The sequence below is a fragment of the Syngnathus scovelli genome, chromosome 12, assembly GCF_024217435.2.
Source record: "Syngnathus scovelli strain Florida chromosome 12, RoL_Ssco_1.2, whole genome shotgun sequence".
In the NCBI taxonomy this organism is placed as follows: Eukaryota; Metazoa; Chordata; class Actinopteri; order Syngnathiformes; family Syngnathidae; genus Syngnathus; species Syngnathus scovelli.
In genome coordinates, this window is record NC_090858.1 from 10497531 (window position 1) to 10525130 (window position 27600).

Sequence of the window (27600 nt, forward strand, 5' to 3'; positions counted from 1 at the left end):
AGGTTACCAGGCTACATTAACAGTGGCATGATAACTTAGGATGGCCAGCTGCAGAGGCATTACAGATTCATGAGCTCTAGGAAAGCATTCTCATTATTTGCAAGCCGAAAACTTTCCTTCATTCTCGCCAACTAAATTGTATTCTAGACAGATTAAATTGTTTGACATTTACTGGGGAATGTTAGAGCTGGAGCAAAGATGACAGTAAAGTTACTGGCCCAATACCTGACGTCATATTACGTTTATTTTAAGCAATTGTGATGCAATAATTGTTACCGCATTCAACAAAACAATTTTTGGAGCATTACAGTCAATCATCTGTCATGGTCTGGTGACTCAGGATTTGCATAATAATGCTATTATTAATTACGTGGTAAGTTTTACATTTTTTGAATTCTTTGTTAATTAAATTGTGTAATGAAACAATTCATGCAAAATTGAGTCCATTATTTGGCTGCAACCAACGGAAGTCCCGGGTCGAAGACGTATGCACAGTACTGTTATTTTTTTTTCTTGTTCCTCCACCGACTATCAGTCAAATGTTTAGTTTTATTTTCAAATAACTATGCCATTAAAACTTTCGCAAACGCAAATAATAGCATATCATGAGTGTACAATTACCACAATGATTTTGTAGTATACTTTCCAAAACAGAACTAGTAAATTGATGAGTATATTTCCACAGTCCCTTAGTGGGTGTTACTACTCTAACAATAATATACAGTGTGCGGTTTTCAAAGCACTGAAATATGCTTCACGGAAGAAGAAAAAACAGCAAAATACTGTAAAATGTAATATGCGAAAAACTGTTGCAGTGTGCTTTTTAAATATAGTTTAGTCAACCTGCAAAAGCTGTTTTCGACTGCCTGAAAGTATAAAAAGTTGGAAAAGCTTCAGGGGGAGAGGACACTGCATACTGAGAGAAACTCACCGTGAGACCAGGAGGCAGCGCTGCAGCAGGCTGAGCTCGGGGTCCTGCAGCACACTCTTCATGTCACTGGGGAGTCCATCACAGATACACGGTAAGACCAGACAAGCCCACTTCTGCATATATGCTGGCATCCACAATCCCCAATATGAGAGTTGTTGTATTTTGTATAATCCTCATAGAAAATAATGTATATAATCACTTCTTGCAAAGATGAAGCAAAGCAAAAACTTACTTTGACAAAGAATTGAGCTGCTCCTGGATCAAACCTTTTATCTCATCTTTTTCATTGTAATCTCTGGAAAGAAAAACAAACGTCAATTGGCCCCTTGACTAAAACAAAACTTGAACTTGCAAATTATAGCCTCGATTTAACATTTTAGAAGTTCTGCCCCCTGGATTCAGGAACTTTGTGAATATTGTCATCTCAAAATTCAACTTGAAATCCCATTCCAAAAATTACACAGATTTGTTTGTGTTTGTTTCTTAATGGAATAGTGAAGACTTCAAAGAACAAATTCTAACTAAATTGTAACATTGTCTTTTTAATCAAACAATTGTCTTTAATGCAAAATACACTAATTGATGAAGCCATTCATTAATTAGATGTATGTTTTACCAGATTCACACCACTACTAAGTACATCGCTGTCATCCTAGTCATTTCAAGTACATTTCGTGGGGACTTGCAGAGTGACAGTTTTAGACAAATTTTACCTGTCTAGGGCATATTCAAGCTACTTACAGCTTATATTAGTGAGCCTTATCAAAACACAGTAGCCGCATTCAATAAATGTTACTCATAGAACGGGTTGTTGAAACGCTGGGTATTCCACTCCACTGCTTTTAGTTGATAACGAATAAAAAAACAATACATCCTATTTTTCTGCCGCGAAAATGGATAACAAGGAGACATTGAGACCGAACCAGATGATGGTGTTGAGAGAGATGAAGAAAAGCAATCTGAGTGCTACAGTGAGAAAGCCAGAGGACTTGGAAGACACTGGTTTTCAGAGAAAGATTGAGAGCTGAGTGATAAACAAGCAGAGCGTCTGAGACAGAGACAATATAGTATAAGTACACAAGCACTGAATTAATCATCTCGTTTCAATTGTTGAAAAAAATATTTGCCAGTTCAATGAGTGTGCGTGTGCATGCATGCATGCATTATTTCTATTATGTACATTCAAATTAAGATTGTTTACAGGATTGATACATGATATAACCCCTAATGCCAACCTGATGCATAAAAGATGTATAGCTTAAAAAAATACCAGGCAATGGCTTTAGAATTCATGAATGATTAAATAAATTTAAAAAAAAAACAAAAATAAAAAAAATATAATTCAAAAAAAAAAATAATAATAAAAAAAAAAATATATATATATATATATATATATATATATATATATATATATATATATATATATATATATATATATATATATATATATATATATATATAATTCAAAAAAATATATAATTCAATGAAGGATAAATAAATACAATGACGTAATTTTGACAATAGTGTTGTGTATATGTGTGTCTTATTTTAACTATAGACAAAAGCACAACATTTCAGTGACCCAGTATTTAAATACTAACATTTATTATAACGGACTACTGTTGTAGGCTTGTTTGGTTTTCTGTTGAGGTAAATTCAACTAACATTACCTACAAGTAAGCAATCAACTCAAAGCTGACATTGCCACCTGGTCCCACAGGCTGATATTAAAATTCATAAAGTTAGCTTGGCCCAGCTGCCCTCCCCAATGCCCCACAACTGCTATTAGTCTTGCGTGTGCGAAAATTGAATTTGAAGATTTGTTATGAAGAACATTCCTGGTTCATGGAAACTAGTAACATTTGTGAATTTCTTCTGGATGCTCAAACATATAGGTTTGTACTATGTATGTATGCTCAAATGTCTAATTTAGGGGAAAAATTACGTTCTATCATTGTTTGCGATACACACTTATAAGTGCGACTGCTTGAACTTACACTTGTGTAATGTCCATCGTGAAGGTCCCTGACCACGGCTGCAGTAGAAGGAAAGCCTTAAGAGTGAGGGCAGCTCGGGGGAGCAGCAGATATGGGCACCACACTGAATCTGGACATATTGGTCACACAGCAGACAGAAAAAAAGTGTTAGGAAGAGCAGAACTACAACACACAAATATGAATTCAACGTACCATCCATTCTTTTTCATTCTTAATAGTCAGCTTTTGGCTTACCGGTGAGATCTTGTTCATCCATACGATAGCTGGCGGACTTCATGGCCATCTCCAAAACTCGAATACAGCCGTCGTCTGAAGCCAGCACGACTTTGTCTGAAGTGCACCAGTCAATATCTAGGATGCGATAGTTTACGTTGCGACCAATGCGCATGCTGCTGACCATTTGGACCTACAAGGGATTATAACCAAAGCAGATGAACACAAACGGTTTATTTTTATGCTGTTTAAAGACCTACCTAAAAACACAGCTGTCAACTGGAGGAATTGGGCTATGACAAAATCCTTAAATGATTTTGAACAAATAAAATGCAGGATGTACAAGGGTAGACAGCAAACAGCCTTTTCAAACTGCTTTTAATGGGAACGTGCTAAAGTGAGCGTCTAAGCCGGCTGTCAGCATTTGGGAGATTTCTCCTGCTCCTCCCTTGCTTCTATGACGGCTCCCCTCTCTGCAACTTCATCCATCTGCTCTCTGCCTTTTACAATTGGGGACTGAGCGGTGCATCTTATCTCTGTTCCCATAAAGCATCCAGCCATGTTCCCACAGCCTACAATGCTAAATACACAAGGCAATAAACCTGTGTCCACCTTTGCAGGCCCCATAACTCATTCCTGCTAGAAAAGCTATGGTGTGTATATAAAGGAAAATAAAGTCCAGTCTGTTAAAGTTGTAAAAAGCATGAAGTTGAGCTCAAAATAGGATTGTCAAATATTATTTGAGATAAAAGCACAAGTCCAAGTCAGGATTGAAGGCGCTTTAAGGAATAATTAACATCTCTCTGGCTTGCTTTTCGCTTCTATTTATCCATACAAAGCTTATTAACCTTGACGGTGTGTTTGTACAGCAAAATGTCGCATTTAATGTGAAGATTTGTTTAAGACCAGTCAGCGTTTGATGAGCTATACCAGGTGAATGGTCTTGGCACTCAAAACATGTAAGCAACAGCACGAATTGAGCGATGTCACACATGCAAGAAGATCAATTTTTCCACTTTGTTTGAGCGTGTCTATGGGAATTAAGCATTGCAGAAACGTAGAAAGCACCATAGTTAAATACATATGTATATATTCTCATAAGCTCACATGAAGCCTTACCTCTTTGGTGTCCCAGACCTCTGCTCCATCGGTGTACATAACCAAGAGCTTTTGGTTGCCTTTGCCTGGGGCAAAGCGAATTTTCTTCACCCAGCCGCGGTGAGTTGGTATTCCCCTAAATATCAACGGCATTGGGGCATTCAGTCATCTTAAAATGCGTGTTATCACCCATTATGCAAAACTGCATCTTAAAATTTCATGCTTGGTGATTTTTTTTTTTTTTACATGTTCTTTTTTGATTACAAGAAAAACCAGATGATAGGGATAAGCATCCCTCTACAAACAATGTTTACATTACCAGGTAGGATTCACCAAATTTTAGACTTTTTAATTCCATTCAATTCAAGACAAATCTTTCTGACAAACAAAAAAAAAAAAAACATTTATAATTAAATACACAAAGTAAAGATAATAATATTTACTGCGGTGAATACATAACACTGAACCAACACTTTGTATTTGTCGAAAGCCGATTGGCTGCAATCTAAATTATTCCTTGGGCTCAAATAGTTATAATACGAAACACGCTGAAAGCATTACATCGTGCATTTAAAATAAATCCATAGCGACATGAATGTAAAAAAATATTTAAAGGGAAAGTCAAGTCAAAAATTTTCTTCACAAATATATGTAAAAATACCTTGACAAACGTGCTTTAAGGTCCCAGAAGTTAAGATTTCCATCCACATCACCGAGCACCAGGGTATCACCTTTCCAGGCAATGCAGGCAATACTACCCATACTGCCCTGCAACATATTAAGGCAATTCCACATTTCCAAATGTAACCCGATCACTGACATATTTGTGTTTTGGATGCAAAGCATAAGCGAAAAAGGTCTATTAATATTTATGACAGCAAGGCGGTAAACATGCATGGATGAGTTAAAGTTAGATTATGTCACTAGACAAGACTGGTGCTGTGGAGTCGCTGTAAGCGTCTCACCTCCAGTCTGTGTGGTGAAGCTGACAAGATAAAACATTTTGGGAGAGTTTGTGTCAGTATGCTGACACAGATATGAAGGCTGCAAAGCCTTTGGGGTATGCAAATCCATGTGAAATGAATCTGCATCAGTCATGAAGTTATGAAGGACTTCAAATCCCTCGATAACTCCTCTGGTCTCTACAACTGTACTGCGAGAGAGCGGGAAAACACACTTGCTTAAGAATCCAATCTGCTGCTTCGAAATAGAACGTGATATGTGATTGTTATTCCTCATTACAAAGGCATAGAGCTAGAAGGCACTAAAAAAATACTGAAGGCCACCCCAAGTTCTACGCCTGGAGCAATTAATAAACAAAAAAGCCATCCACTAGCATGCTGTAATTACCACACAGGCAGCCACTCATTACACTCGGGCCTACTCTTCATAATTCAGAATTACGAGGTGTAGGAATGCCTTCAAGAAAAAAAAAAAAACAGAGCCAAAATGACAACACAAACAAACAAAAAATAATTATAGTCTGGACTCACATCAGGAGGGATACGGGCACCATCTTTGATAGTGTTGCCTTCAACAGTGATATGGTAGACCTGCCCATCTGTGTCAGTGAACACAAAATGTTCCCTGGCAGATATGGCCTGGGTGGTCTCCGACTTGCTCTCTGCATCCTGCAGTAGGCTGGTGAAGGAATCAAACATATTTGCTCATCTGAAGTAACTGTGTGTGACCTATAAACAAAAGTACTTTTGAGTGCTGACCTGATTACTGAAGATTCAACACTATTTTGCTCAGCGTCTGACACTGTTTGACGAGCCATGGCCTCCCTTGCCGCCATCTGCTTCTTCTTTAAACTCTTCAAGTTGTGCGATGGGGACCATTCCTTAAATTTGAGATTTGAAGAGCAAACCAAGACAAAGGGTTAAAAGCAGAAGGAGACCAACGATGTGTTTTCATTCTCACATAGGTACTCCCCAATCTTACTCCCTAGGAACATCTGCCGGAGGACTATAGCGGTGGTCTTGGATCTCAGGTTTGCAATCAATATGGAAATAAGACAGCAATATGATACTGAGGAAGGCCAGCATGTATTATTAAAGATACTGGTGGTTTTATTTGCTCTGTAGAGGATTTTACAGCAGCACAGTAAAGTTTGTCCCATATAACTCTTCTTTTATGAGTATAGCTGGCCCTTGCTGAGCAAGGATGTTTTGTTAGAGAAATCATTCCAATTGCCCACATGAGCTCCAGAGGTTGTAGAATAACAAAAGGTAAGAGAAAATTACTAGAATCATCAACATATTCTGTTTTAGGGATTATTGTGGGCAAAATATGGAAACATCAACAGCAGATGACAAACTTTATGTAGCCTTCAATTTTAGTTAATGTAAATGTGTCAATTCATGTCATGGAAATGATACGACAGTTAACAAAAGAAAATCATGAGTGGTTCATCTTTGTACCAGAGCCGTAACGGTAGGGAAGTTCTTTGCCATCTCTCGAAGAAGTGTCCCTGTCCTGACGTCCCACAGCTCCAGCGGTTTGTCTCTGAACACCACTACCAGGTACTGCCTGTGGATGTATATGGGAATCAACAAAAACATGACAAGAACCTTAATTTTTGTACGTCTCTGGTTGCCAAAAGTCTGGAGGGGCAGCTCTAGTGAATGGCAACTGGTTAACTGTCATTTCATGATAACTTCAGACCTTTCTTTCTTGTAGGAGTAAATTCTTAAGTGTTTAAGTGCTTCTTCGTATGCAAATGCCATGGTAACCTTTTGTGCTTATACTTTGTTGTAAATGCCGCTGCTGTTACACAACCTGATGTCTAAATATCTAATGTGACGCATTAAGTTTTGATCTTTCCTGACCCATGTCAGTAATGGCTTTCTTGTCAATAATGGCTTTCTTGTCTGACTTTTTATCATAAATGTCTATCATGCCTGTGGTTAGGTTCTTGTTGATTAAAAAAAACAAAGGTTCGAGTCTTCTGACATTCTAAATACCGTATTGCTGTCCATTTCCGACAGTTTACATGTTTCCCTGCGCCCAATTTGATTTCTTGTACTTGCTGGCCAAACCTATGTAAGTAAATTGAAGGTCTGAAATTGCCCAGTTATTACCTATAGGGCTAATCTAAACACAATTGACTAATAATCACTTGACAACCAGGTGAATGCAAACAAAGTAAGGAAAAAAAAAAAGAAAATAAAAAAAATCTATTCATTTATTAAGAAAAAAGAAATCCATCTTAACTGGCCCAATGTGGAAAAGCATTTGATTGCCCTCATTAAATCATGATTAACTGTGATTAGCCTCAAATTTTATATAGCTGCGTTAAATTACATTGACCACATCCAAGAAAGATTCAGAATCAGAAAATCACTTAATTAGTGCCTATAAGACAAAGTAGGTTACAAGGTCTTAAAAAAAGAAATGCACCATGCCACAATCTGAAGAAAGAAACAAAGTGACTACGATCTATATCAGGGGCCGAGAACCTTTTTGGCGGACAGAGCCATAAATGCCCATTTTTTAAAAATAATTTCCCGTGAGAGCCATACTATTTAAAAAAAACGATAGGTTAAATACAATTAAATGCATGTATTTTAATTAAGACCAACAATTTTTTGAGTGTACTAATGTATTCTTTTTAATAACGTTTTTATCGTCGCCAAAGGAGCCATATGTGGCTCACGAGCCATAGGTTCCCGACCCCTGATCTATATCATTCTGGATAAAGTTACAAAGAAGGTTTTGGTACTCCAGCGAATCACAGTCAGAGCCATTATCCACAAATTGGGAATAGTTTCGTCCCAAAGTGGTCAGCGGACGAAAATTACTCCACGAGTGCAACAACGTTCCAAAAAGCATACGGCCTTTTTGCTCACCCCCATATAACAGTAAGAATGACAAAAAAGCAAAAATGGCCTCCATAGCAAAATCCCAAGGCAAAAAGCACAGCAAGCTGACAAAAGAGGCACACAATGATTCGTCTCACATTTGTCAGATAACATCTTGATGATTGCCAAATATACCAAGACCTTAGTAGAAATATTATCAGGAATGATGCCACAACAGTAAAACTTGATGTGCTATCTTTAACACCTTGCACAAAACTAAAAATAACAAAGTTGATTGGAAGAAAAAAAACATCCTATCGATAGTCAAACATGATAGTGACAGCTTAATGCTTTTCTACTCCAGGACCTGGATGATTGATAGGTAGGAATGAATTTTATTGATCTTCCGAAAATGCTGCAGGTAAATCAATTGTGCATCATGTTTTGCCTTGAAGAGCTAAAGATCCAAATCATAGTCTGGATTTAAATCCAAATGAGATTCCGTGGTACAACCTTCAACAATCTCAAAAATCCTCCGATATGACTGAGTTGAAACAATTCCATTACAGCACTACATCACCACTTATCGCAACCACTTGGAAATTGGAAAAAACAGATCACTCACTTCAGATGTGAAACCTTTATCATCTCAATGGGTGGCTCGTCATTTCCTCGCTCACCTCTGAATGCAAAACATCGTCCTGGAAAATAGGAACATATGCAAGAATAGATCAAGTGAGTTAGCTCATCAATGCACTTGTGAAAAGACTGATTCTTTCAATTTCACTTTAATGCTGGTTCCTCAAGGTATTGACCCACCTTTTAGAGCGTTAGGGGAGGAAACAACCATCAAACTGCTCTAACCTGTGATGTAATCTACACTTTTCTCAGAATTACAGCCATTAAATGAGAAATCATGCAGGTAGCCAAATGAAAGAATCAACACAAGATTGCCCTTCAGGTGTAATATACAGTATCACACACACCAAAAGAGGTACTCATCTGATTTGGTGTAAGCCATTTTGTAAAGTAGTTTATAGCAAAAGAGTTACAGTGCACAGCAGTTTGGCTCGAGGCTTTCTTGGGGGAGGATGACTCCACATTAGTTTTATGTCAAGGCTGCATTAAAAGTACTGCATACCTAAAAGGAATAAACCCATATATAGGTCTAAGAACACTTTGGAGATCATAAAAGGCTAAATTATCATGAACACAAATGATTGATCGGGGCAGGCCGTCTTAAAGGCATCTTTGAGATTTCAATAGCCAACTTTACTTCACCTGCTTGCACTCAATGAGTACATCAGATTCCACATCTGTTTGCATGAACAATCTAGTTTGCGCCTCTTTTTTTGCACAGCAAAGTGTTGTTTGTGTGTTTCTCACCAGTAGGCATATCGACGTGCTGCAACTCATTCCGAACCAAGCCCATGTTGTTAGGAGAAGAAGTGGCAAAAGACAGAAAACTGGTGAGACTCACCCACTCAATACCCCTGTGGAATGAACACACAAGCAGAGTCAAAATTACATAGTAAATCAAACCAGCCAAGTATGCAAAATGAATATTTTTTTTTAGAATTCTGTGAGCAGAAACTGTCCCATAATGAGATGGTAAGGACCCACATGATTAATTAGTCAATTTTCCCCTGGAAATGTAAATGTGATGCGAAACAGTTTGGCCTCCTTGGCTTCGTTGGGGCATCGACTGCTAGCCTCATCTCCATAAAGGCTTCTTGCTACCCCCACCTGAATTGAACTGCCACAAGTTATAGCACTGGAATCAACAGCAGTAACTTTGACATCATATGCAAATTCTTGATGCAGCATTAAAGTGCCACACACATTTGTGTTGGTTTGTGTATTTACAAATTATACCTCCATTTTGTTTTCATTAATCTTGCAACCAGTTACCAATTAACCTACAATTCAGGTTGTTGAAATGTGGCGGGAAGCCAGAGGAGCTGGACAAAATCGATGCACGCACAGAGAGAACATGCTAACTCTAAGCCTTAGAGTCTCTAAGCCTTAGAGTCTAAGGTAATAGAATATGGGATACTACAAATGATGGTGATTTGCAAGCCCATGTCATTGCTGACTTAATTCCTGAAGGGGGGCTCAGGACCGTCGCTCGATATGAGAGAAAATAGTCTAACAGTTTAAGAACAATGTTTCTGAAAATAGAAGTGCAAAGAATTTAAGGATTTAATCATTTACGGTCCAGAACCGCTGCCGGCTTCTAAGGGCCTGAGCTCATCTAAAACGGACTGCAGCAAAAGTGGAAAAAAGTGAGCTGTGGTCCGATGAATCCACATTTCAAATTGTTTTGGGAAATCATGGATATTGTGTCCTCCAGGCCAAAGAGCAACTGGAATTGTTATCAACTCAAAGTTTAAAAGCCAGCATCCGTGATGGCATGGTTGGCTGGGGTTACTTAATGTCAATGTGCACAGTGACTCCACATCTTACCTTACTTCACAAGAATGGACACTGAGCTCCTTGTGGAGGAGACCACTGGTAAGGTTGTAGACCAATACAGACCCATTGCCGGTGCCTGAGAATAGACAAAAAGCAGTGCAGCAAGATAAAGAGTAGGGATGAAGCAAAATTAAACTCCTTGGCCACAAATGTTAAAATCGAATCAATCAATCAATCAATCAATCAATCAATCAATCAATCAATCAATCAATCAATCAATCAATCAATCAATCAATCAATCAATCAATCAATCAATCAATCAATCAATCAATCAATCAATCAATCAATCAGGCTGCCTGTGTCATGAGTTAGTACTGTGGTCAGATGATATTGTGTTTAACAGGCCTACATATTTTTGACTGATATTATCATAAGCAATAAAGAGACATAAAAAAGTTGAGATTGTTAACTTTTTCATAAGTTCAGCAGGGGACCAAACACTGAAATTATTCTTCCCTTATTATATTAATATTACAAAAGTATAACTTTCTTATTGTGTGAATATTACGCTAGTATAATAAAACAGTATTTATTAGTTGCCATATACCAACAAGCACAAACTTGACATCAATAAAAAAACAAAACCTTTTTTTACTGGTACGTTTAAAATTACTCTGCAATGCTACATTCTGATTTTGTTTCTCATTTTTAAACTGTATATGATCGCTTAACACGTTAATGATCTACCTCTGAATCTCATTTCAGACATCATCCAGTATCTTTTTAATAAGTATTTTGAAAATGAAATCACCCATTTGAGCCAGCTCACTCGGCATTGACGCATAAAATTCAATCCCTTCCACCAATTTTTCGCTGTTCAGGAATTACGTTTATTATCTCTATCATAATCGTTCAAGAGGAAATCCAATTTACACTGCTGTTTATTTTATGTTACATACACCACAGAGAAAACCTATAACACTTCCCTAGTGGGTGACATAAAATATATTTCTCTGTATATACTCATGGTAGTCACAGAATAAGTCTTACGAATGAGATCAACTCCCACTTGGCTCCTCAACTAGGCTTTTTCCCCTGTGTAAACACAATGAATAATTTTCAGATTTGTTGCTTGATGTAAACTACTCCCACTCTTATCAAAATAAAGAAGTGAAGCTTTTCCCTGGGGTAAGAAGATCTGTAACGCTTCAAAAAGCCTTTCTACAATGGCTGCTGTAGGATACAGTTGAGCCTTTTCATTTGAGCAGCCCCCCCCCATAATTTCCATAATATCTCCTATTTCTTATTCACCCATGGACAGTCCTCTTGATTCATTTTGGTTAAAATAGTTTGAATGCAGTCAACCTAATCAAGCTTTTTAGTGATTTTCTTTTCTTTTTGAAAAATCAATATAATTCAATACAAGTAGGCAAAGAAACGTTCCGGTCAGTCATGTTCCAATACTTTTATGCACATTTCAAAACCCAATTGATGGCCCGCGGCAACTTCCCAGCACAGGCCACCTTCAGACAAAGGCAAGCCAAGGCCAGACCAGATTTCTAATAAGTCACAGCCACAGATAGCCCAAAAGTGACAAAAACCAAGGAATAAAAGATGTTTTAAGATAAGATTTATGCAGTCCAATGTGATTTTACAGATAAGGCTGCATAATGATGAGAACCTAGATTTCTTTTTCATATTTAATCAAATTTACTTCAATACCAATCATTTTGTGTGCACTCAGTTGGTAATTGAATGTAGCCTGTAACTCATCCTCAGAAATGTTCCATCTGGAGGTCAACACAATAAAAAAATATATACCACTGTATATGTGACAATACAGTAGATGCTTATTGGATGTTTTTTAAAAGAACAATATCTCATTGCAGTTTAAATGTACCAGTTACATCAGTTTTCAAGCAGGTGTTCATTCCAACAAAACCAGAAGGTAAAGGAATCCCATCAATTTCATTAGGCACATGGGTAATGCTGTGGGAAGTTCATTTATCATTCCCTACACTTTCAAAAGCACTGATGCAACCCGTTTCGGAAACGAGCAATAGTGATGAAACAACACCAACTGAGGGGACACAAATCTCTGATCAGGTTTGGAGAACAGCTCAAAACAACATGTCAACAACTTCTGACATGACAATATGGAATTAATTGTATCAACATGTCAACATGTTCTACTTTCTAACCATACGGTACAAAAGATATATTTTATTCTTGTAACCTTTATTTATGCAGATCCTTTGAGACCTGTCAATCAATCATAAGCCTACGTTTAACTCAATGTTCCACACAATTCACCCTCAACTTCAGCTCCGCAGAAGATTTTTTACTTTTCGATAAACGTGCTTTCCACCTTTCAGAAGTGAATTCTTGCCCTCCTTACTTATGGTAGTAGTTAATGGTCAGTAAACCCATTCATTGGTTCAGGGCAGAGGAAGCAAAACAAAATCAGTGTGGAAATATTTATCTATCTTTGTATTAGTAGGCGAGTACGTGTTTGCAACAGAACCTACCAACAGCCAGCATCGGTTGGTAATGGTTGATGTTTTTGGTTGTAAGAGGTGGACACATGCGGATGGCAAAAGGTGGCAGTGGCAAACCAGAGAGGAGTCCGGTCAACAGGAACTTGAGCTGGACTTCTTGCTGGTTGGAGGATGGAAGAGGGGCCTCACCAGCGATTAAAGTTTGACCTAGAGATACAAAATGTTACACCACACCATTTTAAACTAAAATAATTGCACCTTGATTTTATTTCGTCATTATTATTCTTATGCAAAGTTCATTAAACTTTCAAAAAAAGTAAACATTTGGTTGTCCTAGAGATATAAATATAGATATATATTATATATAAATGCTGAATCATAGCAATCAAAAAATATTAAGCACCGATTATCTTATTTTTATTATCACTTTATCACCGCCGTTTTATTTTTAAAGGACTGAGACATACAGAAAATTGTATACCCTGAATGGTCAGTATTTTCTTTTTTGTCTGCCGAGAAAGTCTTCTTCACTCAAAATCAGCCCCCGCCCCCCAAAAAAAAAACCAACAGACTGCAAATAATGCTTGCTATAGCAATTTCTGCCAACACCAAATGTCCAACAGACAATTTATGAGAAGATTTGTAGGGGCTGTCTACAGTAAGAATACTGTGCACAGATGGCTGTTTTCAACAGGCATCGAATAACTCAAAAAAGATTACAGACAAATGTGTACTATGTTGACACACAATAGTGCAGAAGATGCTTTGCAGACGTACCTATCATGCTGTTGAGAGAGAGATTCTGAATATGTTTCTGGTTTGGAGCCAGCGGAGCTCCACAAAAGGACACAGGGGAGTAGAGCGGGGATAAACCTGAACTGCAACACAAGGGCCAAGATCAAAATTTAATCCAATAGATCATGGAGGTATGGCACTGCATCTGTCTTCCGTGAGTTGAAGCCAAGAAGATTTTAAGCATATTAAGACTCAGCAGCAATATCAGAAGGTGAAGCTATGAGGCAAACATCACATGCATTTTTAATTAATACTACTAGGATGGATGGATGGAGGATTTATTTTTCTATGCAGAATTACCTTGATAGTAGGCACATAAAAAGAATTTAAAAAAAGAAATACAGTCATGTCTCCCTAACAGAAGTTCAGAAATTTCATATCAAAGAAAAGCGGGATAGCTTAAATCCTGCATGGCCTACCTGCAACAGTCTCTAAGAAGCCTAAATTTAGGTCAGAGGATTATGCAGTTTTTAGGAAAGTTTATTTAAGGCGTCTGAAAAAAATAGTCTGACTCTTACTGTGACTTCATCCTTCACTTTAAGCCTGTTTGTAAATCAATGTCACTCCAGAAATGTTGAGCAGTGTGTGTGTGTGTGTGTGTTTCTGTACCTTGGATTGGCAGTAGCTCTGCCTGCAACGGCTTTAAGCTCCCATAGCATGACTCTACCATCGCTGACCATGAGAGCGGCATTATTTTCATTGATGGGGCAGATAACCATGCGATACGGACGGACAGTCTTGGTGATACGGATAGCATCGCACTGAGAGCGGAGGTCATACACAAGCTCCTGGGCACTCTGTTCTGAGTCTGAGAAAAAAAAGAATAAATTATGTAGATATGACTGAAAGGTAGAAAGTCAGGAAAAAGATGCAGGAATGAGGGGGCATGCTGACAGCTGTTGAGCATGTGAATAAAAAAAGACAAGTGTGGAACAAGGCATTGGTTAGGTGTTAATAAAATAAAAGAGGCAAGGAAATAAATGGGATGGATAGTAGAAAAGGTAAGCGTGAGGGGAAGTCAGAGTAGAACTATAAACCAAGAGGATTTAAGGAGATAAGTACCAGGAACAGAAATATGCGTTTAAATGAGGGTGTGAGAGACTCATAAAAGAAAATGTGTGGGAAGCAAGAAAAGAAGCTGTAGAGATGGGCAAAGAATAAAAAAGGCAGAAAGAGAAAGACATTTGCTGAGACAATAGACTCCCGTTGGCCTGTAACACTAAACCAAAGATAAATGAGATAGTAAGAGCCTGAATGCCCAGTGGAGCATAGAGAGAAAAGCCTCAGGCTCCAACTGCACTATATGACGGCTGAATCAATGAAGAGGGGAAGACAGCGTTTCACGCGAGTTAGTAGAAATGGTCCCCATTGCATGTGTGAGGTTGGGCATACCTGTTGCTGCTGATCCTTCTTCAAGAGTTGTGGTGGAACGGCACACGCGAAGGGTGATGCATCCGTTCTCATGGAGGCAATATAGGGCATCCCTCTGGGCGCAGGGGATCACCTGAGATATATAGTGGAGGTAAAGATCATTGCGTTTGCGATCATACGCCATTCTGCTGGCGACATCACGTCACGACTAAATGTGTTCATGTTCTGTTGCACTCCAGGCAGTTTCACAGATAATGGTCACAAATTGCTATACAGTAATCCCTCGTTTGTCGCGGATAATTGGGTCCAAAAACCACCCGCGATAAGTGAAATCCGCGAAGTACGGTCACCAACAAGAAGTACTGGGCAGGCTAAGAGTTAGCGGAAATATGCTAATTCGCGATTGTGCTAACACACGAAAACGGACTTCTAAAGGAATGTAAACGAACATTTGGAGCAATACTACATTGTCCGAAAGGTTAGACACATGTTTCCTCAATATGAAAGTTTTATTTTGACTTTTAAATTGTTTTTTAATTTGGAAAAGAAATCCGCGATGTAGTGAAGCCGCGATAAACGAAACGCAAAGTAGCGAGGGGTCACTGCAATGCAGTGGTTCTTAACCTGGGTTCGATCGAACCCTAGGGGTTCGGTGAGTCGGTCTCAGGGGTTCGACAGAGCCTCCACTGTGGCGGTCCGAACAAACCTAATTTACTGTGTAAATTCTGATTTGCCAGTATGTAATTTGTTGTGAGGTCATGCATAGTGTTGGTTTTGTTCTTTGAGCAAGGTGATGTTCATGCACGGTTCATTTTGTGCACTAGTAAAAATCATCTATGTCTTGAATTTCCCCAAAATCATTTTTCACTAACGAGGGGTTCGGTGAATGCGCATATGAAACTGGTGGGGTTCGGTACAAGGTTAAGAACCAGGGCTGTGGACTCGGACTCGGGGACTCGGACTCGGTCATTTTTGCCGGACTCGGACTCGGTGCTGATTTTGACCGAGTCCACCGAGTCCGACAATAAAAAAAATACGTTCAATTTTATTTTGATCATGCTGCTGAGAATGCGCGTAGGAATACTGTCCACAGCCCTGCTTACGATCAATGCGGCCACGTTGAGTTGCACTTAGGCTAATGTTTACATTATGTACCAATGTCAAGGACGATTATGTCACCCAGCTTATATCATTGATGTGTTTCGATAGTTGTGGGGTCGTCACTAATTATTTGTGTTTAGATAAATGTCTGAGCTATAATGGTGTAATTAATGATTAAAAAATATTATCGTACATGTCCTGTGTTTCAGAATGGTTATTTAATTGGGCGAGAGTGTGTGTTTTCAAGCGTTTTGCCTCATGCCAATGGCACTCAGGGCTAAGGGTGGGCTTCAATGACTATTTTTGTAAAGCCACGCATTTAATACCATGTCAATTAATATATTAGAGTTTAGGTTATGTTCCAATGTATCCACTTCTATCGGTTAAATTGTCAACCGTACATTTATGACTACGCCATGAGTGATCTACGTTATGAACTAGCACAACTCCGGTCGGGCAGGGAAAATGTTATCGATCCGACGTCCGATTGGAACGTCGCCTCACTTTTACGTCCACGCTCTCAGCAAGGGATCCTATATAAGCCGTACCAGCCAGTGTGAAAGCAGTTGCGTTCGTTCTGGTAGATTTTGATCTAAATTCGCTTTGAATAAAGACTAAGCAGTCACATGAATTAACAGAAAAAATGGACAGCCGGACTCGGACTCGGTGGTCAAGAGGCCGGACTCGGACTCGGTGCAAAAATCCGACCGAGTCCACAGCCCTGTTAAGAACCACTGCTGTAATGGCAATGAGCAAGATCACAATATAAACAACAGCATCAAGTACAAAAACAGACAATGTGTCATACAAGTAAGAAACCTGGTGAAAAAAATGGGGGACATTGATTTGATCTGGCTATTAAGGAGCAGTTTGTGTTTTTTTATTTTTTTTGGACAGCATATATCGCCACGTAGATACAGTCTGACTAGCTTGTAGGAGTAGATAGTTTAGTTAGGGGGAAACAGTTCACTCAGGGGGAAGCATGAAACATCTTTAATTTTAAGTAAAAACTGAGAGCGCATGTGTAAATGATAAATGGAAAGAAGTGAAGCATGGTGTCTAAATTGAAAAATTGAAATTTGAATTGCGATGCTTTTACCCTCTACATTAACGCACGCTTAAGCTTTTACCATCAGTCATGTAATTAACTGTGCGGGAGGCACTAGAAAACACGGAAAAAAGGAGTACTTGCGTATGCAAAGTATCTCATCACGTGCCAGAACAGAATTGGTTCAATGAAAACATCAGGGGTCACCAACATGGAGCCCGTAATAGCTCTCAAGGACTTCACGAGCTGCACGTTAGCCTATTGTGATTGATTGTGATGTGTGAGGAAGGTTGTAAAAGTGGTCATTTGAAAATATTAACACATTGAGCAATTTATAGAAATAAAGACTTGTATAGTGACATTTCTTGGGTTAAATCATTGTTTATAAATATTGTGGGTAATCACTGACATGACACGAGTCTTTACATAATACTTAAAGGGGACGTTAACCCCCACATTTTCTTTTTATATACTCTGTGTGTAGACGTAAATAAAAAATAAAATAAAGTCATCTATTTCCAATTAAAAATCTGTTCTCCAGTTGAAAGAAAATTGTCACCCAAAGGTCACCGGTGCGACTGAACCTAATTATTAGGATAAATAAGACATCAGACATCAAGTTCAATGCCGGGCTCTGCTGGCTTCTTATTGCACTTTAATGAGATCGAGAAAGAAAAGTAGAAAACGTTATCATTTGTGCTGGGCGTGGAGTTGCCCGGCGATAAATAGAGTACACTACTTTGAGGGGAGGCACAGACGGTGAGGAATGAAGTACGCAAGAGCTCCACAGTACTGTCATAGACTTACTTTAGCAAAATGAACCATCCGGGGAATAGGTTCCAAAACATTCATGCTGAAGGTGTTTCAATATCAGGGCGTTGTTAATTAAAAACAGGCCGAGAGTAAAACTAATTTTGAACTTGGGTGATCAGTCATATTCTTACAATGAAGTTAGTCTAATTTATATAAGACTTTAAATGCATACAACCTTGGTGATAAAAGTTACGCAGAGCCTCACCTGGATGAAGGGCACTCCAGAACGCTCAATGGCAACAACTCCCACAGTCTGGCTGAGCTCCAAGTCCAGAATGAGGATCTCCCTGGGATAAAGCAGCAACATGTGGTTCCTTTTGGAGGGCAGGTAAGACAGCTGCAGGCAGTCGTTCAATGTCACTGCCTCTGCGCTATGGGCCACAAAGTTGGGGGCAGACAAAAGAGAAAGACAGTTTGTCAAATGATTTTTTTTCCCCACACATTCTATATTTATATATTATACCTAGATTCTACTGTCCATCACTATTTTACGATAAGATCACATACAGAGAAACACCTGATAAACGCCAGCCAGTGAGATCATCATATGGTGAAGGCGATGAAGATAAAAATGACTTGAGAAAAAAAAACATTAGGAGCCATTGAGTTCCGCAAGATTAGAAGCTCCTTGATGCAGGCAAATGGGGTCAAAAATAAGCAAACCTTGAAGTCTTCTATCTACCAAAATCAACTTTGACATAGCTATCAAAGATATCTATTCCACAATAATAAGCGTCTGTGCTGTATTGCATTGGAAGAGGATTCTAATACAGGCTGTTGCTCTATTGTGTCTTTTTCAGTATTTCGAAACATTTACCCAGTTGTATTTTTATGTTGCCTAGGAAACTATTTTCTCTTAGAGTTTAGAGCTCAGAACTGTCATTATATCTCCAAGGTCCCTCTAAATCAGACACAAACATACAGATTTGACTGTGCGTGATAACTGTACATAAAAGATGAGAGCCGACAATCAGATCCTGCATTGATGTTTGCGTAAACTGCCATATTAGTGGCTGCCTAGAGACATTTATGACATAATGCAGTAATTAAGACAGCATGTTTAAGACTTTTTTTTCCAAATCGGCCACCTATCAAGCGTAGGAAAATAATTGCGAGAGAGACTAGAGTAAGATTTTAAATAAAACCAACATGAAATGGACATGATGAGCGAGGAAGGATAAAGAATGAAGACAAGCAAGATAAGTGGGTGACTGTGTGTTACTATGGGTGTGCGCGTTTGTGTATCAAGCCTATTAGCTGGGTGTGTAGACACACTGCAGGGAGCAACTGTTAGGAATAAGCCAGTATAACAGGCACAAGCATAGTGGATGCCAAAAATGAATGCTTGGTCCATATTTATACTGTTTTCTTTAAAAAGAGGTTCATGTGGTAGCCACATAACTTCAAATAAAGGCAACCCTTACATGTTTTTTTCAAATATTCAGGGACATTTGTTACTAGTCTTCATGCAATCTATATTTGGCAACTTCCCGATTGATTTGACATGTTATTGAAATGTTTGGAAACCATCTGATGATTTGGCAAATGTGTCACCGTAAAAAAGCTCACAATAAAAAATCTTGTACCAGATCCGGTATGCATAGTTGCCATTTGTCAAAATTTATTCGAGCCTTTCCTTTTAACAACAACCTCTGGGATTTGAAGCCATATGGTTCATATGAGTTGTGCTTTTGATATCAAAACAGCAACTGGCACAGCTACAGCCAGTAAACTGAGGTGAATGTTTTAAAAACAAACCAAAACATACTGTACATATATAAACATAATCATAACAATGAATAAATTGTCCCTTAAAGAAAAACCTTCACATTAAAAGTATGGCTGGGAACTAGCAATTGAGGTCAATTGTGTTTTAACGCTATACTAAATATAAATATGAAAAAAAACTATAAAAAATGTGTGTATTATTTTGCTGACGTGGTCATATACACATTTGTGTTCTGGCAATACTTGTTACCCGGGTATATTCGATGTGTCTACTTATTTTCATATACAGTTCCGAAGATGTATGAAAATGTATGAAAGGTGGCTCTTACGTGGGCTTTTCATTGGTGATTAGCACTTTGACCTTGTTGAGCGCTTTCTTGGCACCGGTAGGAGGCGGGGCAGCTGTGGGTGTAGGCTTGGTGTGGGCGGGGCTTGCGTGTGGGCTTGCAATGTAAACCTTTTTGCCCGCACTTCCTGGTGGTTTTGAGTGGGAAAAGTCTGTGATGAAGACTATTCCTTCGCTCGTCAGCACTGGAAAAAGACAGTAAAAGATCTCGAGCACTTTTGCCATGAAAAATCAAGTGCTAATTACACAACAGCTTCAATTAGACATTATTGTAGAGGCGCAACGATTAATCGACAACCAATCGAATATCCAATTAATCTATTCATCTTATTAATAAAATCATTTAGATTTGTTTCATTTAAAATTTATCTGGAATTTACATTTAAAATCGTCCATATGCTCAAAATTCCAGCCTCTCTTTTCTAAATATTCTCTAGTTTCTGTAGTATTCCATAAAACAGGATCCATTAACTTTGTGTTGAACAGAATAAAACATTTCCTTAATTTGAATACTTTTATCAAAATGTTTGCCTTTTCTTTTATGTTTTACAAATCAAATCACTAACCTAATCATCATTAATTAACATTTGTGCATTTTCTGCAGTAAATTTGAAATAATGTCATATTTTTTTAATAAAGGGGTGAAAATAAAACATGTTTTGTGTATCCGATTCATTGAATAATCAATCAAATAAACAATCGATTACTCAACTAATCGTTCCATTATTGTGTACATACATGCCATGTTGGATGGGTCAAACGGGTCAAAAGAAAAGGACAGAATGTTTTCAGCATAGCTTTTCTTCCACAGCTTGGTTCCTGTGTCTCCATTCCATAGAATGATGTAGTTTGGTGGATGCACGGCCAACAAAAGATCACGGGACACATCCTGATTCCACAGCCATTCCAAATCTGAAAGAAAAGTCGAGGAACCCAGATAAGAACAGACGGGAATGAAGAAGAGGAATGCATAGTGTTGCAGCAGGACATATAGAGTGATGGCAATAGTATTGTAATGAAAACAAATCGCACACAACTTAAGAGTTACTTGACAGAATAGATTGTTTTCTTGGCAGGTCTTGCTTGGGTAATGTCCTGCCCCAGGATAAAGAATCAATTTAGGCTGCTATAAAAATGGAGGTGGGGGGGCGATTTCAACGATCTCTTACCCTGAATGGGTTTGGAGTGCTCTTGGATCTCACAATGGGCAGTGCCACTAACAACATCCCACACTATTATCTTTCCAGAGGCATCTCCCGAGGCCAGTCGCAAACAGTAGGGCGAGCTCAAGTTATGGTAGTAATTTTCTCTTGACCACTTTACCTGGAGGAAGAATTAACAAAATGGCATCATTAGTGATAATGTGGTGTAATTACTTCTGAGTCATGCACAACAATTGCGTTTTTTGTGGAATATAAATTTAGCAGCAAAATCCACCCATTTTAATCCATCTCAGGGACGACCGTTTTGTTACTTGCTGTACACTGAAAATAACATCAGGGTTCAGGTAATGAAAAATAACAGCTCACTTGTTTTGTGATTTTGGTCATGTGACTTGACGTGTTTGTTCTTCTATTTACTGTAAAGGTACAATACATGCACAGCACGATGTGGGAATGGTTATTAAGGGAATGGAAAAGGTTTATTATTTTTCGCGGGTGGTTCTGGAACGCATCTCCAGCGAAAAACGAGGGATCACTGCACTATGCCGTGTTTAGACGAGTGGGGGTGCAAAGAACATATTGTGAAGACAATTTTTAACTCTACTTTCTCTTTAAAACTAAACTGATTGAATCACTAAACTAAACAATGACTAAGTAATATACTGCTGCTTCGCTGTCTTGCTCAAGGATACTAAAGAAATTTGCGTTTTGGCATCTCTCTAGCAATCACTTCCCATTTCCAATTATTTTGTCTTCAGTGGGTCTTGAACTTGCAACATTTTGGTGCAATGCTGTTACTGTCGCCCAACTGAATTGTCAAAGATGCATTGTAAAGAATTAATCTCAAAGCACAGGTCATCTTTGAGCGAATGATGTATTAGGTGGGTTTCTCAGTTAAATGTGAGTCTGCGTACGTGACCTTGACCTTTACAATGAAATAAAATGTCAGGATGTTCAAGATTTAATGAATCTTATATTATTGTGCCTCCTCATCTCTCATGTTGACACACAGACGTTACTGCAGGGACTGCTCCAAGCGTTTTAGTGAACAGTCAGTGTTTATCTTATGTATTCAGAAAACTGTGAGGCTCCATGCTGATGTTTGTGGTTTGATTATATGCTGCTGTGCATTAAACTTCAATACAAGCTCATTAGTGGTTGTGCGCATGTAAATACTTTCTTTTCAAATAACGTGGGTTGAACATGAGCAATGGTGTTTGGTCTGGACATTTATTGTGTGACTGCATTTAATACTGCAATGATCAGTAAAGCTGCCTGAAAGCTGTGCAAGTGAAAATAACACGACCGTAAGCAGGTTTTGTCGATGTGCATATGTCCATTTTTGTATGATTTGCATACTGACTGGAAAAGAACATAACAAATTTTAAATAGAAAACTGATATTACAGTATAATTTGAGCAGTGACTATGCAGTGGAACCACACTTACCCACGAGTCTGCATTTGCAAATTAAAAATTATTTTTTCAATACTTTTTATTATTATTTTTGTTTAGTTTTATTCCCCAGCTCCTCTTTTCGTAAGAAACAAATACTGAATGCTTGTGAGAATTTTAGGAGGGTAGAAAAAAAAAAAAAAAGAGTTCAATGTGCATCTATTATACACAATTTTAATGTTCGCTATTAATGGCCACTCCCTGTCCTCCATAAATCACAGGTGTTCACTGTAGACTGCTTGTCATGTAAATATGTGGCCAGTGCAAAACAATACAAACAATATTTAAAAAAAAAAATTGCTCAAATCGGCGTATTTAAATAATTTATTATTTTAATTCTGTCTCTACAGAGTTCTTTTTTTTTTCCATTATCCACTATTATCCAGCAAGATGCCTGTTGTGTGACTGTGTTCTGAGAAATTCCCAACTGCAGCAACGTATCCAGGATTAGGTGCATTTTGGAAAAAAATAATGGAAGCCTCAGGCAGAGCCTGCACTCAGATAATCACTGTTGAATTTACGGCCCATTATTAGTCTTCAAAACACACGTGCACACACATACACACGCTCAGTCATTGGAGAGAGGCATCATTCCACAGGATCAATAATGTCAGACAACAACTACTTAGCTCAAGGTCAAACAATACTAACAATAGATAATTGATACTTTTCTTTGAAAAGTTAGCCTGCCAGCACCTGTATCTTACTTGACAAATATATCGGTACAAAAAAGCAACAATAAACGGAAATATCTAATAAACCCCCTTTACGACGATGTTTTTATATACGCCAGTGCTGGGTGTTATGGGGATAATTTTATACCCTGATATAGGTAACTTCATGTCCTGATAACAATAAATAACCTCATATAATATGTATCTTTAAGATTACATGAAACAAATGCCAATTTTCACAAAAGCTTTGTCCATTTATTTAAATAGAGACGTGACAAGATTTCTCCAAATGACAATGTGTGAAAAGGTGACGGTTGGAATGGCCATTTTAGCTTGACTGCAAAGCACCAAGAATTTTGGAAATTGAATGATGGGTTTCAGAGACAATGAGCCTTTTTGTATTTGGGGGAAAAATGGCCTTTTTGTGGAATTGTTTTTTGGAAATCTGGCCGAAGGATACCTTCAAATTTGAGTAAAAAAAAAGCATCATTTCATTATTTGTCAACATAACTCTACCAAAAAAAAATCACGCCGATTTCTTACAATTATTATTATTATTATTTTTTAAAGTATTTGCAAATATATGCTTTTACTTTGTAAAACAAAGATCGACATTTTTACCTATTTTCTGAACTGTTATAGACCAATCCAGTAACATCATGTTTGGAAAGATTGGAAAGAGTGTCATGTTTTGGAGTAAAGGGATAGAAATATAAGTTTTTTTCAGATTCATTGATAAATCAACAAAATCATCAACAGCTTAATCGATTATCAAAATAATCATTAGTCACACAGCTGTATCATAGATTAAGCCCAATCAGTTGTTGATAGCTAATGTCACGGACTTCCTGTTTTAACATCAGTTTCATTGGTTTCGTCCATCTCCATGCAAAATGACCCCATTCTTCAAAAAATTACACAATTACAAGACAGTGAAAATTTGGCTGAATGACGCGGTTAGTGTTATTCAATTCATCCACATTAACACTTGAGTGCAGAGAGAGAGAGAGAGAGAGAGAGAGAGAGAGAGAGAGAGAGAGAGAGAGAGAGAGAGAGAGAGAGAGAGAGAGAGAGAGAGAGAGAGATACTTTATTGATCCCAGGGGAAAATTCAGTGTCCAGTAATATCCATACCCAAGAATTCTTATGAAAGTTTATGAAACATTAACCCAACATCATGTCTATGATTTTCATGGCCTTCAACCATGCATTACATTGATTCAACATTTAGAGTATTTTACAGCTTACATTAAGTGTATACTAACAAACAAAACCAAAGAAAACTACAAGCATATGTATATGTGTGGTTGTAGCCAAATAATTACAGAAGAGCTTACCTTGACCACATTGGCTTTGTGTTTTTCCAACACTTGGATTGTCTGTGATGTCTTTGGATCAATAATGAGGATGCTAGAATGACATCCTTGCGCAATCAGCCCCTGCCAGCCCCTATGAAACCGAAAAAGGAGGATGGAGAAGACGGTTGTAGGAACATGCTGTGGAACATTATTTGCTGGTCTACATCCAGTCATATAAAAAGGCATCATGTTGGAACAGTTTAATTCATTTTCTAGGTTCTCTTCTTGTGCATTATTAAGCAAATGCAACCAATAAATGAATCTTTAAACTTAGTAAATACTTTGATTTGCAGAATTTTATGCAGCTATGACGAACTGCCTATAATAAAGGAGTTGTTTTTGTTTTTGTTTTTAATAAATCAAACTTTTGCAGTTTGAAAACTGTATTTTACTACATTCCAATGACAATTTAGCCATAGCTGCAAAAAAGAAGTGAATCAGATTTGAGTGCAGCAAATGTGATTGGGAAATCCCTAACCTTTATCAAGAAATGGCAATTTTGTGTTTAAGCATGCTACTTATTTACATATTTACATCGTTAGTCCATGCAGCATTTTTTTCCTGTTTACAATTTAGTGACCAATAATAAAAGGGAGTGATGTCACGTGATTTATTGTGACGTAATGCATGTAAGAAAATCCATAAATGTGTAAGAGTGCATATGGTCGCTGATTTTTATACATACAAAATGAAGTTGAGCAGCATTTTTTTTTTTAGCTTACTTTTTCAAGCAATATTGTAATATCGTTGTTGACTTCCGGAAGGGTCACACAAAACACCTGCCGCTGATTATCGACGGTGCTGTGGTGGAGAGGGTGAGCTGCACCAAGTTCCTGGGGGTGCACATCAGTGAGGACCTCTCCTGGTCCGCAAACACCGCGTCACTGGCAAAGAAAGCTCAGCGCCGCCTGTACTTCCTTCGGAAGCTCAGGCGTGCATGTGCTCCTCAGGCAGTCCTGTTTACATTCTACCGTGGCACCATTGAGAGCATCCTCACCAGTTGCTTCGCTGTCTGGGGTGGTAGCTGCACTGAACAGAACTTGAAGGCCCTGCAGCGCATAGTGAATACGGCTGGTAAGGTTATTGGTGCTTCGCTCCCCTCCCTGAAGGACATTTACACCTCCCATCTCGCCCGCAAGGCAACCACGATTGCGAGTGATGCGAGTCACCCAGCTCACTCTTTGTTTGACCTTCTGCCCTCTGGGAAGAGGTACGGGAGCCTGCGCTCCCGCACCACCAGACTCACCAACAGCTTCTTTCTCCAGGCTGTTAGGACCCTGAACTCGCTACCCCCTTCTGCGTAGCGTGTGGCACTGTTGCGCTATTTTCTGGAATGTCTGCTGTACGCTCACTTGCTCCTTTTTGCTCCTCTTATTTACTTGTTGTGTTATTTATTCATTATTTATTCAGCACGCTGTTGTTTACTGGTTTACTTGATTGTCTATTGTGGGCCATGTCTTGTCACCGTGGGATAGCGGGGAACGAAATTTCGGTTTCTTTGTGTGTCTTTGGCATGTGGAGAAATTGACAATAAAGCTGACTTTGACTTTGATAATGCTAAAAACCATGATCATCCCTGATTACAGTACTATCGATCACAGCCCCATTTATGGGAATGTGTAATGAAAAAAAAGTTAAATAGCCGATGTATATAATTGAATTGTAAATTTACATTTCTCACATTTCCTTCCTTTACCAAAAAAAAAAAAAAAAAAAAAAAAAAGGCCGCTGATAGTAATAGTATTGGTGCATTTGCATTTCGACCAGCACAATGAATGACATATTTTATGACTAGAATAAAAACGTACTGTTTGCTACACACACGTCTCTTTTACATTTCCAAACAAGGACAAGGATTCATAAATCCAGCAGGCCCAGTAAAATGCCCATCACATGACACGAGATGTCTTCGTTACGTGCATTTCTTCAACATCTTGTCAAATACAAAAAGATGAACAGCTAATATTGCGTGCATTTTACTACACTAAGGTTACCGATTATGAAAAAAAAAAGGACCTATTCCCGAGAGCAACGCGATTTACAAAAAAAATGTAAACACACAGTTATTTCTGATCAATACATAAAGCTAAGAGAACAGCAGCAGTACTCACCAATCAACAGCAGTTTTATTCTGCAAGTTTAGAGTGCCAGTCAACGTCCGAGCCGCGAGTTTGATGTTGACAGTGTACGGAATCATAATTATCGATCACTGCGTGCACGTCATTCACGTTGGCTGGGCGAAAGCTGTGACTGTTGACTAGCTTCCTGGCTTGAATATGTTTTGGACGATAGCAGGAAGTAGAAGCGTGTTGTTGAAAACTAAGTCGTGCGGGAGCAAAACCCACCTTCGCCAACGTTCCTCATGTGGACTTGAAACTGAATTGGGTTTCTGGAGCTGAAAAATCCCATTGCAAGGCAAGATGAAAAGAAAGGAATTAGTGAGGACTATCCAGGGTAATGCATCACTGCATCATATACCAAATGGGGAAATGTGCCCTACAATTTACATTATTTACTATTATTATTATTATTATTATTATTATTATTATTATTATTATTATTATTATTATTATTTATTTATTTATTTATTTATTTATTTATTTATTTATTTATTTATTTATTTATTCCACAACTGTCTTTCTTCAGCTCTGCCTCCTATTTGTGGTATATAATCTTTCAGTAAATGATGTGAGGATGTTACTGTGCATCTATATCACAATATTTTACTGTGCTAGATAGATAGATAGATAGATAGATAGATAGATAGATAGATAGATAGATAGATAGATAGATAG

At 38.2% G+C, this 27600-nt stretch overlaps 1 protein-coding gene across 1 annotated transcript in view; it reads right to left on the reverse strand.

Annotated features, from left to right (window-relative positions):
* The window catches only part of wdr11 (WD repeat domain 11), a 36382-nt gene extending 9269 nt beyond the window's left edge, over nt 1-27113 (reverse strand). Inside the window, exons 1-22 of the mRNA XM_049736284.2 lie at nt 26917-27113; nt 24785-24896; nt 21327-21480; nt 20896-21069; nt 20141-20342; nt 18289-18454; nt 15143-15254; nt 14360-14558; nt 13733-13833; nt 12986-13162; nt 10509-10593; nt 9429-9535; nt 8668-8743; nt 6663-6771; nt 5961-6082; nt 5733-5880; nt 4901-5007; nt 4261-4375; nt 3163-3334; nt 2929-3037; nt 1164-1226; nt 932-997 (exon numbers count right to left, since the gene is read on the reverse strand). Coding sequence (XP_049592241.1) covers nt 932-997; nt 1164-1226; nt 2929-3037; nt 3163-3334; nt 4261-4375; nt 4901-5007; nt 5733-5880; nt 5961-6082; nt 6663-6771; nt 8668-8743; nt 9429-9535; nt 10509-10593; nt 12986-13162; nt 13733-13833; nt 14360-14558; nt 15143-15254; nt 18289-18454; nt 20141-20342; nt 20896-21069; nt 21327-21480; nt 24785-24896; nt 26917-27002 — 2762 coding nt within the window. The 5' untranslated portion in view covers nt 27003-27113. The remainder of the gene's footprint in view (nt 1-931; nt 998-1163; nt 1227-2928; nt 3038-3162; nt 3335-4260; nt 4376-4900; nt 5008-5732; nt 5881-5960; nt 6083-6662; nt 6772-8667; nt 8744-9428; nt 9536-10508; nt 10594-12985; nt 13163-13732; nt 13834-14359; nt 14559-15142; nt 15255-18288; nt 18455-20140; nt 20343-20895; nt 21070-21326; nt 21481-24784; nt 24897-26916) is intronic.
* Between the last annotated feature and the right edge of the window lie 487 nt (nt 27114-27600).